At 49.8% G+C, this 15,259-nt stretch overlaps 1 protein-coding gene across 3 annotated transcripts in view; it reads right to left on the bottom strand.

The window, feature by feature from the left end:
- TET3 (tet methylcytosine dioxygenase 3) overlaps nucleotides 1-15,259 on the bottom strand; it is a 124,285-nt gene that overhangs the window by 11,267 nt on the left and 97,759 nt on the right. For all 3 annotated transcript variants that reach the window (XM_009184442.4, XM_031655280.1, XM_009184443.4), the window contains 4 exons: nucleotides 9,053-9,261; nucleotides 7,066-7,216; nucleotides 4,183-4,272; nucleotides 3,187-3,324 (listed from right to left, as the gene is read on the bottom strand). In XM_009184442.4, coding sequence (XP_009182706.2) covers nucleotides 3,187-3,324; nucleotides 4,183-4,272; nucleotides 7,066-7,216; nucleotides 9,053-9,261 — 588 coding nt within the window. The remainder of the gene's footprint in view (nucleotides 1-3,186; nucleotides 3,325-4,182; nucleotides 4,273-7,065; nucleotides 7,217-9,052; nucleotides 9,262-15,259) is intronic.

Below are 15,259 nucleotides of genomic sequence, written 5' to 3'. Positions count from 1 at the left end.
GCCTCCCACTTCAGCCTCCCAAAGTGCTGGCATTACAGGTGTGAGCCACCGTGCCCAGTCTGACCTGCTTTTCTTTCTTTCTTTTTTTTTTTGAGACAGAGTTTTGCTCTTGTTGCACAGGCTGGAGTGCAATGGCATGATTTTGGCTCACTGCAACATCTGCCTCCTGGGTTCAAGTGATTCTCCTGTCTCAGCCTCCCAAGTAGCTGGGATTACAGGAGCCTGCCACCATGCCCAGCTAATTTTTTGTATTTTTAGTAGAGATGGGGTTTCACTATGTTGACCAGGCTGGTCACAAACTCCTGACCTCAGGTGATCCACCCACCTCGGCCTCCCAAAGTGCTGGGATTACAGGTGTGAGCCACTGGACCCGGCCTGACCTGCTTATCTTAACTCAAGGATAACTCAAGGTATCCAGTTTGTATTGGCCTTGCAATTGTTATTATGGTACTTTATTACACTGAACAGAAACCTTATATTTTTATGGCACTAACTTTATTAACCCTTTAACTTAGAGGCATTCTAAGTGAGTTTGGTGTCATGCCCTACCCAGCTTGTTTCTTCCCAGACTAGTGTGGGTCTTCGACTTCCTCTGCTCTGACCAGCCTCCTGTGTACTTTCTGTTGGATTGGCCAGACCTGCTTCCTACCAGTTAGTCAGACTAATGCTCTAAACAACAGACCAAAGGAAAAATCCAAAGGATGAGATGTGGCAGAAGCTGTATTTCCTACAAGAGATACTTTAAAAATATCAAAAGGTAAGGGTAGCCTGATTAAAAAAATAAGTGAAGTACACAAATAGGATAGTCACAAAGATGAAATTCAAATGTGTAAGAAGAAACAGGAAAAGAATGTTCAACCTCTCTAGTAATAAAATAAACACAAATTAAAATAAGATCGTATGTTTCCCACTCAGGCAGCAGGCAAGGATGAAAGAGACTAACAAAATCCAGTGTTGCCAAGTAAGCAGGAGAATTAGTGCCCCAAGCCTGTAAAAGTAAACATCAATGCAATCTCAAGGAGGTTACTGCGCCACTGCACAAATATGTGAGAAGAATGGCCTCTCCCTGTGGTTTACAGAAGGGAAATGTCTGAAAGCACTTACTGTCCATTGATAGGGGACTGGTTAAATAGATGATGGCAGAGCCATACATACAGCCTCAGAAAATGAAGTCCACTGACACAGAAAGCTTAAGAAAAGCAGGTCACAGAGCAGCATGTATATATAATGTGACCCAGTTTGGGTAAAATTTCATAAAGTCATACATGCACACTTACACATTAGGGTGTCTGAATGGATGGTCATCAAACTGTTAACTGGTTATCTCTGAGATTTCAGGCAACCTTTTTAACATTCTTTAAATTTAAAAAAGAATTGTTTAGGAAAAAACAACACTTTTCATTTTGGAAGAAAATACTCCTTTTCTCCACCCCAAACTCTAGAAGCTCTGGGATCCAGATCACCTCATAGTGCTCTTGCTCTCACCCACTTTCCAGGGCCCCCCAGCTCCTTCGCCTCTCTAACACTGTGGGCATGCCCTTTCTGTGTGTGTTTCACCTAGAAATCCTCACAACAGCGTGCCAGCAGGAGCTGTCCCTTCTTGCTTCTCAGTCTTGGATGCAGGGATAGAAAGCAAGTGGAGAAATGAAATCCCAAGGTGGGTCCATCCATCCCCAGGGGGAATGAGCTACCCCCGGAATCTGGGAGCCCTCTTTCCAGGGGAATGTGCTGGTGCCTTTACCTCATCCTCAGCCCCTGGAAGCCCTGTCTGCCCAGAACCTGACTAAAAGGCAGAGCAGACAGCCAGCATCATCCCTTCAAGGAAGCCCCTACCCAAGTCCAAACCTCCTCTCTTCTCCATCTGCACGCACTCCCCTGGTGATGGCGTCAGCCTCACAGCTCTAACTATAAACCATGTGCTCTCCAGACCCTCCTTGCCCCCTGCCTACTCCACATCTCCACCTGCACATCTAGCAGGCATCTTGAAACAGGACTCTCGTTTTCTTACTCCTAAATTCAGCCTTCCCCTGTTACTCTACATCTCGGTCCATGTTACCAACACTCACCCAGATGCTCAAGCAAAAAGCCTTGGAGTGCTCCTCAAGTCCTGCTCACGTAACAATCCAGCCCGTCTGTAAATCCTCTTGGCAGTCCCTTCCACATCATCCAAAATCTGTCCCATTAACACCTCCCCCGACTCCTGCCCAAGCTGTGTCCCCTCCGGACTGGATGGCGGCCCCAGCCTCCTCCTTTGCCTCCTTCCTCTTATTTCCTCCTGTTCACCTCATTCTGCCCCCACCATCACACACCTCATTCTCTAACTGCAGCAGCAGGGGTGTATCTAACTTTACAATGCAATCTTACTGCTGCCCAGCTGAGACGCCCTCAACAGCTTCCATCACAACCCTGCAACCCTGCCCTGGCCCTCAAGGTTCCCTGTGAGCTGGTCCCTGCCGGCCTCTCCAATCCCAGTCTCCCTGCCCCTTGCAGTAAGTTACTCCCTTCCTGATGTTCCCTGAACATACACCCAGTCTGCTCCCCGCTCGGAGCCTGCACGCATGCTGGTCCCTCTGCTTGGAGCACTCTATCCCCAGAAAGTGGCTCCCTCACTCTCTTGCGCCGTTCACATCTCAACTCAAATGTCCCCTCCTCAGAGCAGCCTCTCATCTAAGATAGCATCTCCTGTTGCTTTATCCCTCACTCTACTTCATTTTTCCCTCTTGGCCTTCATTGCTACAGTACATTCCCACACATACTTGGGCAGGAACTCTGTCCGTTTCATCCCGCAGCATGTAGGGCAGTGCCTGGGCACAGCTGGTACTCAATACACATTTGTCTAAAGAATGAATCAAGGGTTTGTTTGCATTTAAATCCAAGTGTCCACAGAGACCGGGGCCCACGCTTTAGATAACTGGGCACTCCAGGTGCTTGAGGGGCTACATCCTGCAGCATCCCCCTAAGACACAGACACAAAGCTAGCCTTGTCTGTTCAAGGGTTTTCTGGTGATGGTTTTCTCTGGGAGGTGGGCGAGGGCAGGCCATCTTGCAGGGAACCTTTTGGAGTTCTAAGGGTCCTGTCTCCAGGTCCCTCCCTACCCTCAGCCCACCTTTCTGAACAGACCACGGTGGGCTCCCTCCCACAGTTGCCCCACAGGTGGCGCTATGACAGGGCACAGGTTTCCTTACCACGGTGCACCCATTGTAGAGGTTATGCTGGTCCTTGTGGGCGTGGGCACAGAAGTCCATGCAGGCCGTGACTCCTGCGAAGGGCCGTCCTTCCTTCAGCCCCAGACGGCAGTCAATCGCTATTTCCTCGTTGGTCACCTATGTAGATGGCCAAGGAGAGGTGCTCACATGACCTGAGGTGAGTGGCCCTAATTCTGCACCTGGGGAGGCCGGGTCTTGGAAGGAGGGATTTTTTTTTTTTTTTTTTTTTTTTTTAGACCGAGTCTCACTCTGTCGCCCAGGCTGCAGTGCACTGGTCGGATCTCAGCTCACTGCAAGCTCCGCCACCCAGGTTTACGCCCTTCTCCTGCCTCAGCCTCCCGAGTAGCTGGGACTACAGGCGCCCGCCACCTCGCCCGGCTAGTTTTTTGTACTTTTTAGTAGAGACGGGGTTTCACCGGGTTAGCCAGGATGGTCTCGATCTCCTGACCTTGTGATCCGCCCGTCTCGGCCTCCCAAAGTGCTGGGATTACAGGCTTGAGCCACCGCGCCCGGCCGGAAGGCGGGATGTTAAGGATGATAGTCACCTTGCCCTTTGACTGCAGGAGGGAGGTTTTCTGGCTGAGAGGCCCCAGCTACAAAAAAGTTACTTTCAGGCTCTTGTAGGAATTACTTCCTTCTTTGTTATCCCAAGTCCCCTTGCCTTATCTAGGAGATACAACAGGGGTAACAGGGGAAAGAAACTCGGGCCTCACCAGTGGATACCAGACCAGAGGAGGTGGATGGGTTACCAGGGGAAGGGGGAAGACCAGGATAGAAGAGGGACAGTGTGGGATGCAGGTAGCCTGGTATAAAAAAGGGGTTTTTATCAAAGAACTACATCATACTGCTTTACTTCTGGACTGGGCTCTTCCCATAAGAGAGCAAGAGAGCCCACTCTCCTACTTCCCAACTTCAGAGCCTGAGCAGAGATGTGGACGGTGACATGTGGGCAACAAAAGGCCCGGGGCCCATTACCTGGTTCTGATAGGCCTGAGGGGCCAGCCGCTTGTACAGGGGAGCGACTTCGGTGGCCAGGTCCTGGAAACTCTTCCGGAGCACTTCTTCCTGCAGAGAAAGGAGCAGTCACACATCCAGAGCAGCCCCGCCTGGCAGACCCTGCACCCTGGAAGTGGACTGGCATTCCTGAAGCATCGTGGGCGAGGCTGGGAGGGAGGTGTCATCCGGTGTCTTTCCGGTCTTTCCTTCAGGAAGGTGTGGTGCTGTGTCCACTTCACAGCTGGGGATACTGAGGCTCCCAGGAAAAGCTGTGGAAGCCATGGCCTGAAGGTCTAGTCATCCTGACGGCTAAACTACTGCTCCTTCAGGATCCCGCCCAGTTCAGCCCAGAACACATCAAACAGTTTCTTGCTTTCGAGTGCTGAACACCCTAAGTCAGAGGTGAAGCATAGTGGGAATGAAAAAGCCAAGAGCAACAACTGTGGATCCTTCCTCCCAGGCTACAGACAGGAAGAGAGAGGCAGGCAGGATCCATGCTAGAAAGTCCATAGCCAGTGCAGGCCAGCCCAGCCCAGAGCCTGTCAGGAGCCAGGGATACAGACTTCAAAGCTCCAGCTGCTAGACTCGTACTATATTGTGTTATTCACAAACCACATGTAGCTACAGAAATACAAATGAATACTAATTTTTTTTTCTTTGAGACAGAACCTTACCGTGTCACCCAGGCTGGAGTGCAGTGGCACGATCTTGGCTCACTGCAACCTCCATCTCCTGGGTTCAAGCAATTCTCCTGCCTTAGCCTCCCAAGTAGCTGGGATTACAGGTGCCCACAACAATACCCGGCTAATTTCTTTTATATTTTTAGTAGAGACGGGGTTTTGCCACGTTGGCCAGGCTGGTCTCAAACTCCTGACCTCAGGTGATCTACCCGCCTTGGCCTCCGAAAGTGCTAGGATTACAGGTGTGAGCCACCATGCCCGGCCTGAATTCTAATAAAAATTAAAGAAATTCAGTCCCTCAGTTACACTAGTCCCATTTTAAATACTCAGCAGCTACACGTGGCTCCTGTATGGACAGCAGAAAATGTTTCCACCATCACAGAAAGCACTGCGGGACAGCACTGCTCTACGTGAAGCCACAGCCCCTGGTGACATGTGGCAGAGAGCTCCAGGTATCCACAGCCTGTCTGGCCCTCCGAAAACAAGCAGGGCTTGAAGGGCTCCTAGGATACCATGAGCACAGGCACAAAGGGTTTATGAAGAAGCAAGCAGGAAGAGAGGAAAGAGAAAAAGAACCAAGCACACAGAATGAGAAATGGAAGGTGGAGACCTACAGCTCAGCTATACATCCAGTGGGGTGGCCAGGGCTGCTAGCCACTCTTGATCAGGCCAGCCTGGGCCAGTGAGGCTAGTGAGCTCTAGGGACACACAGGCCTGGGTTTCAATCCTGCCTTCACCATGAACTAGCCACATGGCCTTGAGGAAGCTATCTGCCTCATTTGTAAAGTGAGGGGTAACAGTGCCTAGATCACTGGGGTGGGGGGATCATGAAATCATCTGAGAAACCTGTGAGGGGCTTAGCACGTCGTAAGAGCACAGGAAGTGGCGGTTGGTAGACTAGGGAAAGAATTTGAAAGAAATTAAGCCAATGTCTTTCCATTCCTGGTAGTTCTTAGGTCCTGGTGGCCCCAGGGCTCCATTCATTGAAGCAACCACATCTGCTGCTTGTGGGGGAGGGTGAATCTTATCATAAATAAAAATCTAATAACAAATTAGACTATCTGAAGGTCTATTAGACTATTTTGAAGTCTAAAAGCCAGGTCTGGGGTAAATAAAGAGCTCTGAATTTGAAAATGCTTCTTTTTTCTTATGAGGACCCAAGCTTGGCAGCCAGAGCACAGAAGGTGACATGGGCTTTGGTGTACAGAGGGTGACCCTGCGCCATGGGAAGTGGGAAGTCCTTCTGGTACTAGGAGCTTGGAGAGATTTGGAAGGTCGCGACTTGAGTCCAGATATTTGGATATTTGTCTGTATTCTAGCAAAGGAAGCCAGCACTCCACCCGCTCAGGAGCCCAGGCAGGAGGGAGGTGAAATGGCTGGCAGCCTGGACAGGCTTGTGCCTTCCTTGCATTTGGAGCTGAGTGTAGACCATTGCTCGGGAGAGCCTTTGCCGTGCAGGCATCAGAGGACGAACAACAGTGGGGAGGCGGCCTGAGTAGATGCTCCGGCTCCCACAGCCTGAGGGTGCCTTCCCCTGTTGTCTTGGGGCTGGGGGAGGCCCTGCAGGGCAGGGGTCTGGGTAAAGAGCCTGCAGAGAGGAGGTGCTGTGCCTAGCGGTCGTGCTGTGCCTAGAGGTCGTACTGTGCGGACACTAGTCCACAGCCCAGGGACCAGGCCAGGCCCCCAGCATGGAGACTGCAAGGGCCCGGACAACTGCCCAGAGACGTCTGTCTGGCAGCCAGGCAGGGTGGGAGATGCCTCGGGAAGTACAGCAAAGACCCAGAGGGTGGCCCACATGCCGGAGATGACCTTTCCCGTTAAACCTCACACCCAGAAACGTGTCCTGGGAAGATGGGGGGGAGAAATGACTTCTGAGAGGGCCAAATTCTGACAAGGAATTTGAATATGTATCTTCGATATCTGGAACAATTACCTAAAAGAGATGGTTTAAATTGGAAGAGCCTGGGGGCACCCGTAACTGCTAAGTCTAATTTTTCACACTTGGTGCCCTCCACACACCCCTTATTTCACATCAAGATAAGGTGAGCTTTTAAAAAAACGAAAACAAGTTCCACTTCCTGCGCATCTGAGTCATGGCGTGCCAGTCCTACCTCCCGTTGGACTATGAAGGGCGCCAGGTGAGAAAGGGTGGGAGGCAGGGTCCCCGCCCAGCTCTGCTCACCTCTTTGGGATTGTCCCCTGCGAGGCGGAACTTGCGAGGTGTCTTGCTCCGAGCATATTTGCAGCCGTTGAAGTACATGCTCCAGGAACAACCAAAGGAGAAGGAGGCACCGCAGGTGTTGGGGTCTTTGCCTTGGCAAGCGCAGGTCCGGCTGCAACACACAGCACAGGTCAGGGATACAGATGCAGTATCGCTTCGTTCTGGAGTATTCCTCCTCCCTCAAGAGGTGGCCCTGCTGAGCCCTGGCACCCACCAGCCTCCCAGTGACTGAGACCCATCCTTCCCTGCCCCCAACCCTTTTCTCAAGTTTCCTTGAGTAGAAAGCCAGATCTAAGCAGCCTCTTCTGCCCCCACCACTGAGAGCCTGTAAGTTTAACATTGAGTCTGTTGCTGGGAGCAGCACATGGATTTACTGAAGTAAGGGGGAAGAATCTGGTAAAAACCTATTAAGGTTTACACTTTCCCTTAACTCTAATATCTTAACCAGCTCCAACACAGACCACATGAACAGGGAGATGATGTGAGCCCCAGGGTTTGAACGTGCCTATTTCCTATAGCCCAGATGCTAACAGGCCTTTCAACAAAGTATACTGAGATGAAAATTAATGCTTAATACAATCTGGAAACAACTCAAGTGCCCTGAATTGGGGAATGGATAAGCAAACTGTGATAGATCCACACAGTGGATTACGACTCAGTGATAAAAAGGGACGAGCTACTGACACACGTCAACACAGATGAACACTGAAAACACTATGTTCAATGGAAGAAGCCAGACTCAGAAAGCTACACCCTGTATGATCCCATTTATGTGACATTCTCACAGAGGCAAACCTACAGAACAGGAAACAAGACTGGTGGCTGCCCAGGGCTAGGGGAGCACTTGCTTATAAAGGGCACAGGGCACTTGGAAAGATGGAACTGTTCTATATCCTTTTTTTTTTTTTTTTTGACAGAATCCTGTTCTGTTGCTCAGGCTGGAATGCAATGGCACGATCTTGGCTCACCGCAACCTCCGCCTCCTGGGTGAAAGTGATTCTCATGCCTCAGCCCCCTGAGTAGCTGGGATTACAGGTATGTGTCACCATGCCTGGCTAATTTTTGTATTTTTAGTAAAGACGGGGTTTTGCCACGATGGCCAGGTTGGTCTCGAATTCCTGGCCTCAGGCGATCTACCCGCCTTGGCCTCCCAAAGTGCTGGGACTACAGGCATGAGCCACCATGCCCGGCCCTGTTGTATATCTTGATTGTGGTAGTGGTAGCTATGTGACTGTAAACATTTGTCAAAACTATATACCTAAGAGGATGAATCTTATTGTAAATAAATATATCTTCATTTTTAAAAATGGGAAAAACTCTAATAAGGGCAGGGTTTTTTTTTTTTTGAGACAGAGTCTCACTGTTGCCCAGGCTGGAGGGCAGTGGTGCAATCTTGGCTCGCTGCAACCTCTGTCCCCCTAGTTCAAGAGATTCTTCTGTCTCAGCCTCCTGAGTAGCTGGGACTACAGGCGTGTGCCACCACGCCCGACTAATTTTTTTATTTTTAGTAGAGATGGGGTTTCACCATATTGGCCAGCCTGGTCTCAAACTCCTGACCTTGTGATCCACCCACCTCGGCCTCCCAAAGTGCTGGGATTATAGGCATGGGTCATCATCCCTGGCCAAGGGCAGGTTTTGTAAATATCTTCGATACCTTCTATTTGTGGGGCACATGTACTTCACACTCGCTAACATCATCAGTGCCAGTATATCAACCTGGGGTTTAACAGTGAAGTCAAATTAGCAGACCCTCCAGAGCCAGAGCTAGAACCCAGCTCAAGCAAGATCTGTGGATATGCCTTCCTCAACCACAGTCCTAACTGTGCAAGACAAACAGTGCCGCAGAGAGGGCCCCTAGGAGCCTTCCCCCGGGTTGCCCGCAGTCTCCTGTATTTGCTGCCCAGGACCCTATAGGTGGGCCCTGGCCCTGCAACCCCCTGCTACGTACTCATCGTTGAGGCCGCATCTCCGGCTGGTGGGGTTCCCATACTTCCGGAGGGTGTCAGTGAGCTCCTGGTAGAGGGTGTCTCCGAGGCTACGGGGAATGCCCTCCCAGGCCAGGATGAGGATGACGATCACAGCGTTCTGGCAGTGGTGGCCTGCCCGGTGCCGCACCAGGCAGAGCAGCTTCTCCTCCAGCGTGTGCCTGCGGATCACCTGCAGGGATGCAGGTTGTGAGGGGCAGGAGCCAGGTACCCGTGCGCCTCTGCATGGTGCCACCCTCCCTCTGTCACACAGACCCAGCGCGCAGGTCTTAAGGGCAGGGTTCTAGGGACGTCATGCCCTGATGACAGCAATCTCACAAGCTAAGAGACCATTATTAGGGAACAAACAGGGAACATTACTGGGGAACAAATGTTTTGTTAGGGAACAAAAACATAAAAGTTATTTATTTAGAGTGACATAAAAGATAATTACCACAAAATCTAAGGTGCTGATGACTTACATAGGCTTAGGAGTAAAAGTACACAGATAAAAACCGTAAGCCAAAATACAGTCAGATTTTTATGTTATCCTAAAACATTTGCAGAGAAAATGCCGCATACCTGTGTGTTTTTAGTTAACATGCAAGGGGCTTGGCACTGTGGAAAACAGTCTGGCAATGCCTCCAAAAGCTAAACATAGGATCACCACATGATCCAGCAATTCCATGCCTAGGAATACACTCAAAGGACCGAGAGCCGGACTCAGGCAGATCCCTGAATACCCACGTTCACTGCAGCACTATTCACAACAGTCAAAAGGTGGAAGCACCCCCAGCGTCCATCGGTTTATGAACAGGTAAGTACGACATGGTATAGACAGACAACCAAGTATTACTCAGCCTTAATAAGAACAAAATTGTTAAGAGAAACAAAATTCTGATCCATGTTACAACATGGATGAACCCCAAAAACATGCTAAATGAAATAAGCCAGACACAAAAGGACACACAGTGTATGATTCCACTGATATGAGGTACCCAGAACAGTTCCATTCAGAGAGACAGAAAGTAGATTAGAGTTTACCAGAGCCTGGGAGAAGGGAGAATGGGGAACTATTGTTAACGGGTGCAGAGTTTCAGTATGGGATGTTGAAAAAGTTCTGGAAATAGACTATGTTGATGCTTGTACAACAACGTGAATGTACTTAATGCCACCAACCTGTACACTGAAAAATGGTTAACATGTTAGATTTTATTTCTGCACACACATTTTTTTTTTTTTTTTTAAAGAGTCAGGGTCTTACTCTGTTGCCCAGGCTGGATTGCAGTGGCATGATCATAGCTCACTGCAGCTTCGAACTCCTGGGCTTAAGCGATCCTCCCACTTCAGCCTTGTTGAGTACCTAGGATACAGACACATGCCACCATGCCCAGCTAACTTTTTAAAAATTTTTAAGAGACAGGGGGTCTCACTATGTTGCCCAGGCTGGTCTTGAACTGCTAGGGCTCATGTGATCCTCCTGCCTCAGCCTTCCAAAGTGCTGGGATTACAGACATGAGCCACTGCACCCAGCCTGTTTATACACTGTTACCACAATTTAAAAATGTACTACACCAAAAACCATTGAATTGTATGCTTCAAATGTGTGAACTGTATGGTATGAGCATTATATCTCAATAAAGCTACCTTTTTTTTTTTTTTTTTAAGCGAGAGTCCTGGGCATCTACTGCTCTGCTGCTCAGGATCCAGGTCTGAGGTCTGGGTTCTCATTCACTCCCAAACACTGTCCTGGTTTATAAAAAGATGTCAGGGCCAAGAGGCCTGGGAGCTGGGGAAGGAGGTGGCTGAAAATTGCCAGAGAATGCCAGATAATTCCGTGGCCAGAGAAGATGCGGGGGCCTCTGGGCAGGGGAAGGATGAGGGTAGACTGGGAAGGGCTCTGAGTGTCAGGCTCAGGGGCAAGGCCTTGAGGCAGGGGCTCCACGCAGGATGGTGAGCAGGGGTCTTACATAAAGAGTTTCATGCTTTAGAAAGGGGACGGGGCAGAAAATCGGGAGAAGGGCAAGATTGGGAGACCAGCTGGAACACCACTGACATAATGCAAGCAAAATGAATAAAGTCCTAACTACGGTGGGGGGGTAAGGAAACAGGAGAAAGAATGGATCCCTGAGGCTGAGGGACGAGGAAAAACCCTGAGTGACTTCCACACCTTGTGGCTCAGGAGACTGTGTGGGCATGGGTGTGGTTTACTGGCGAGTTAACTGGGAGCACCCTGAGGTTGAGGTACTTCAGAGCAGGAGTCTCTGACCCCCGGGGTGCAGACCTGTACCGACTAGGTCTGTGGCCTGTTACTAACTGGGCTGCACAGGAGGAGGTGAGCAGGAGGTGAGCAGCAGGCGAGCATCCGTTACTTGAGCTCCACCTCCTGTCAGAGCAGCAGCAGCATTAGATTCTTATAGGAGCACGAACCCTGTTGCGAACTGCGAATGTGAGAGACCTAGGTTGTGCACTCCTTAAGAGAATCTAATGCCTGAATGGTCTTCCACGAAACCAGTCCCCGGTGCCAAAAAGGTTGGGGACCACTGCCTTAGAGCACCTGAGTGGTCTCTAAGGATACCCCCCCCACCGAGTGGGTCTGGAGGTCAGGAGATGCTGGGTTGCAGACAGACCTGGTCACGAGTGGGTCCATGCTGGGAGACATGACAGGTAATACAAGGGGTAGCCAGGCAGGTAATACAAATGAAGAAGGTGGGCCGGATGCAGGACTAGTGGGTGGTGCGGACGGCGGCAAAGTGAAAAGCATCTGCCCACGAACAGGGGGAAGCCAGGCCTTATTGCCATCAACTACCACGCGGGGGAATTCCAGCCTAGTGAAGCTAATTCTTCCAATTTTGCAAGAAAAAAATGGAAATCCAGATTTTACATAAAATCCCTCTCCAAAAACGTGAGTGCTCCATTTTTTTTTAACTGTGGTAAAATATACAATTTATCATTGTATCATTTCAAAGTACACAGTTTAGTGGCATTAGGTACATTCATATTGCTGTGCAACCATCACAACCACCCATCTCTAAAATTTTTTCATCTTGCAAAACAAACTCTGCTCATTAAGGAACTCTCCATTCTCCTCTCCTGAAACCACCGTTCTACTTTCTGCCTCTGTTTCTCTTTTTTCTTTCTTTCTTTTTTTTTTTTTTTGAGACTGAGTCTCACTCTGTGGCCCAGGCTGGAGTGCAGTGGTGCCATCTCAGCTCACTGAAACCTCTGCCTCCTGGGCTCAAGCGATTCTCCCCACTGTCTCCAGAGTAGCTGGGACTACAGGCGCGCACCACCATGCCTGGCTAATTTTTTGTATTTTTAGTAGAGATAGGGTATCACCATGCTGGCCAGGTTGGTCTTGAACTCCTGACCTCAGGTGATCTGCCCGCTTGGTCTCCCTAAGTGCTGGGATTACAGGCGCGAGCCATTGTGCCCAACCTACTTTCTGCCTCTGAGTTTAACTGTTCTAGGTACCTCATGTAAGTGGAATCATATAGTAATTATCCTTTTATGGCTTATTTCACTTAATGTAATGTCCTACCCATGCTGTAGCATGTGCCAGAATTTCCTTCAGACTCTGAAAGGATACTCTGCATGCTGAACAAAACACACCTCTGGCCATGAATTCCTGCTCTGAGGCCCAGCAAGAATGGTGCTTCCCCACTAAAGCATCAATTATATCATTCTTTTGAAATGTGTATTTTGGGTATCAGTAACACCTGAACACAGTATTAAATCAGATACTGTGTAGAACTCCCTGTGTGATTGCCTGGATTCCTGCAGATTAGGCTGAGTACATCACGGGCATTGACACACATTTGTGGACACTGATAAGGTGTGGTCTCTGTGACTAGGGTTTGCGAGGCACTAAGGTCAACTTCCGCTCCTGGCCAGGAGGAACACAGCCAATCACACTCATGGGAGAGGGTTCAGAGCACACAAGTCACCCAACCAGTCATGGCTGTGACTGAGGCCATGCTATTCTGGCTTCCCAAATGGCAAACACGCAATATCATTGGACACAAACAGACAGCTATCTGTGGCCCATCCTCACAGGCCCGTGGGTCCACTAAAAAAACTAAGAAAACAGCGCAGAGGAGTTCCCTACCCACACCCCTATGAAGGAGCCTGGCAGGGTAACACACACAAAAATGTCCAAGTCAAAGGCTGACAGAGGCAGAAAAACATCCATACCTGAGTAGAGCAACAGAGACGGCTCCAACTCAGCCACAGACTCCTCAACAGCTCATCCAGCTTCTGGGCAGAATTCCCTGAGCACCAGACCAAGAGTAACACAACCCCCAGCAGAACCCCAACCCTGTCTTCCCACAGCTCCCACCACGGTGCTTGGTTCTAACACCTGTGGCCTCCTAAGTCTGTTTCACTGTGTCCCTAATGAGCCTACAAATACCTGCCTTCTGACCTCTGTGACCTTTACACACCAGTACAGGCAGCATCTCTGGAGTTCTTTCCCAGAGCCCATCTTGCTGTACCAGGTGTTGCCTTTGGCATGCCTCTGTTGTTCTGAGCCTTCAGAGTGCAACCAGGGCACGCCTGGAATCTTCCACATTTTGTACAGGCCACCTTAAAATCACAGATGACCAGAGGGCTCTCTGGGCTGACCCACTGCTTCCTAGGTCATCCTATCAACACACATTTGCTGGGTGTACCCATGATGTGCCTTCACTGTGGCCCCGAATCCTGGCCAGTCAAGTGTAGAACATGTGAGGCACACTGCTTTAAGCTGAAGGTATGGTTGGGGGCTAGGGAGAGGCTGAAAGAGGCACAAAAGCCAGGCTCTGGACACGGGACCAGGCAGGCAGGGTAGGGACATGCACAGGAGGCACTGGATGCCTGTACTCACCTGTGGCCACAGAACTGGCTCTGGGCTCATGACACTACACTGCCACCAAGAATAATCCATCCTTCTAAGGATCTGTGGGTCACTTTCCCCACAGGGCAGGAAGAAGGAGCACCCAACCCCTCTCCAACTTCCAAAGGAGGTGGAACTCTCTAAACCAAGCCCTCTTATCAAAAGACAGGGTATTTGGCAGCTCTGTAGCCAAAAGAAAACCCCAGAACTCCACCACACTAAAGGAGATGGCTAGGAAAAAAAAAAAAAAAAAAAAAAAAAAAAAAAAAAAAAAGCCCTCAGCACTGCCATTTTCTTGCCACTACAATAGTTCTGTGATTGACCACCCATTTGCTCCTCCCATTAAAAAAAAGATATTTCCTCTCCTTTTCTCTTCATTCATCAGACATGGGAAGTCCCACCCTCTGCAAACACTATCAGCACCTTCTATACTCATCCACCAGGGCTCGGTGACACCCACGAGCTGTTCCCTACTTGAATGTAACTTCTAGTTCACTGCACCCCACGCGCCCTGATCTGGGCATCCGTCCACAGACCCCAGAGCAATGGCATACTGAGGACCACGTTCCCGCCCCTCCATCCTCCTGCCTTCCTCTCCTAGCCCCAGGAACTGGCCCTGCTCTCTAGGCAAACATGCTCTTCCCAGCCCTCAGTGGGGCCACATGAGCCCTGGGCAGGGCTTATTGCTTTACCACTGTATCCGGGGTCTAGAAATGCATCTTCTTTAATGCCACCCACAGGACCAGCTATTCTTTAAGGGGCCAACTGTCTTGAAGCTGGAAAAGTCTCCAACTCTACCTATGCTCCAAGATCTTCATTTTTATGTCCAAGACTTTGGAATTCCTCAATGACTGCATGGATTAGCAGGAGAAAGTGGCAGCTGTCACTCTAGGGCTGACATCTTTTTTCTGATGGGTTCTCTGGGGAGGTTACACCCCACCATGATGAGCCACATCAGACTTCTCACCGCAATGACCACCTCTCACGACGGTGGGGGCAGCCTGCTTCTTCATACTTAGGAATACATGAAGTGATTCCGGATTCTTTGGTTGTACATAATTCTGCAATGCTAACTAAAAATTGCTAAAAATAGTAAACTTGGTAGTTCAAGTTCAGACGCCTTTTATTTTCACCAAACACAAAGACACAAAGGCACAGAGTGTATACCAGGTAAAAACAGGCACATATGTCCTATGTATGTTGTAGCATATGTCAGAATTTCCTACAACATGCACGGATGGACGTACACTGACAGGGGTTATCTTACCCACCTCCCTCACAGCCAGCCATGGGTCTGTCCACCCAGCCCCTCTGCCTT

This window comes from Papio anubis, chromosome 14, assembly GCF_008728515.1.
Source record: "Papio anubis isolate 15944 chromosome 14, Panubis1.0, whole genome shotgun sequence".
Classification (NCBI taxonomy): domain Eukaryota; kingdom Metazoa; phylum Chordata; class Mammalia; order Primates; family Cercopithecidae; genus Papio; species Papio anubis.
This window is presented reverse-complemented; position numbering and strand designations above follow the sequence as displayed.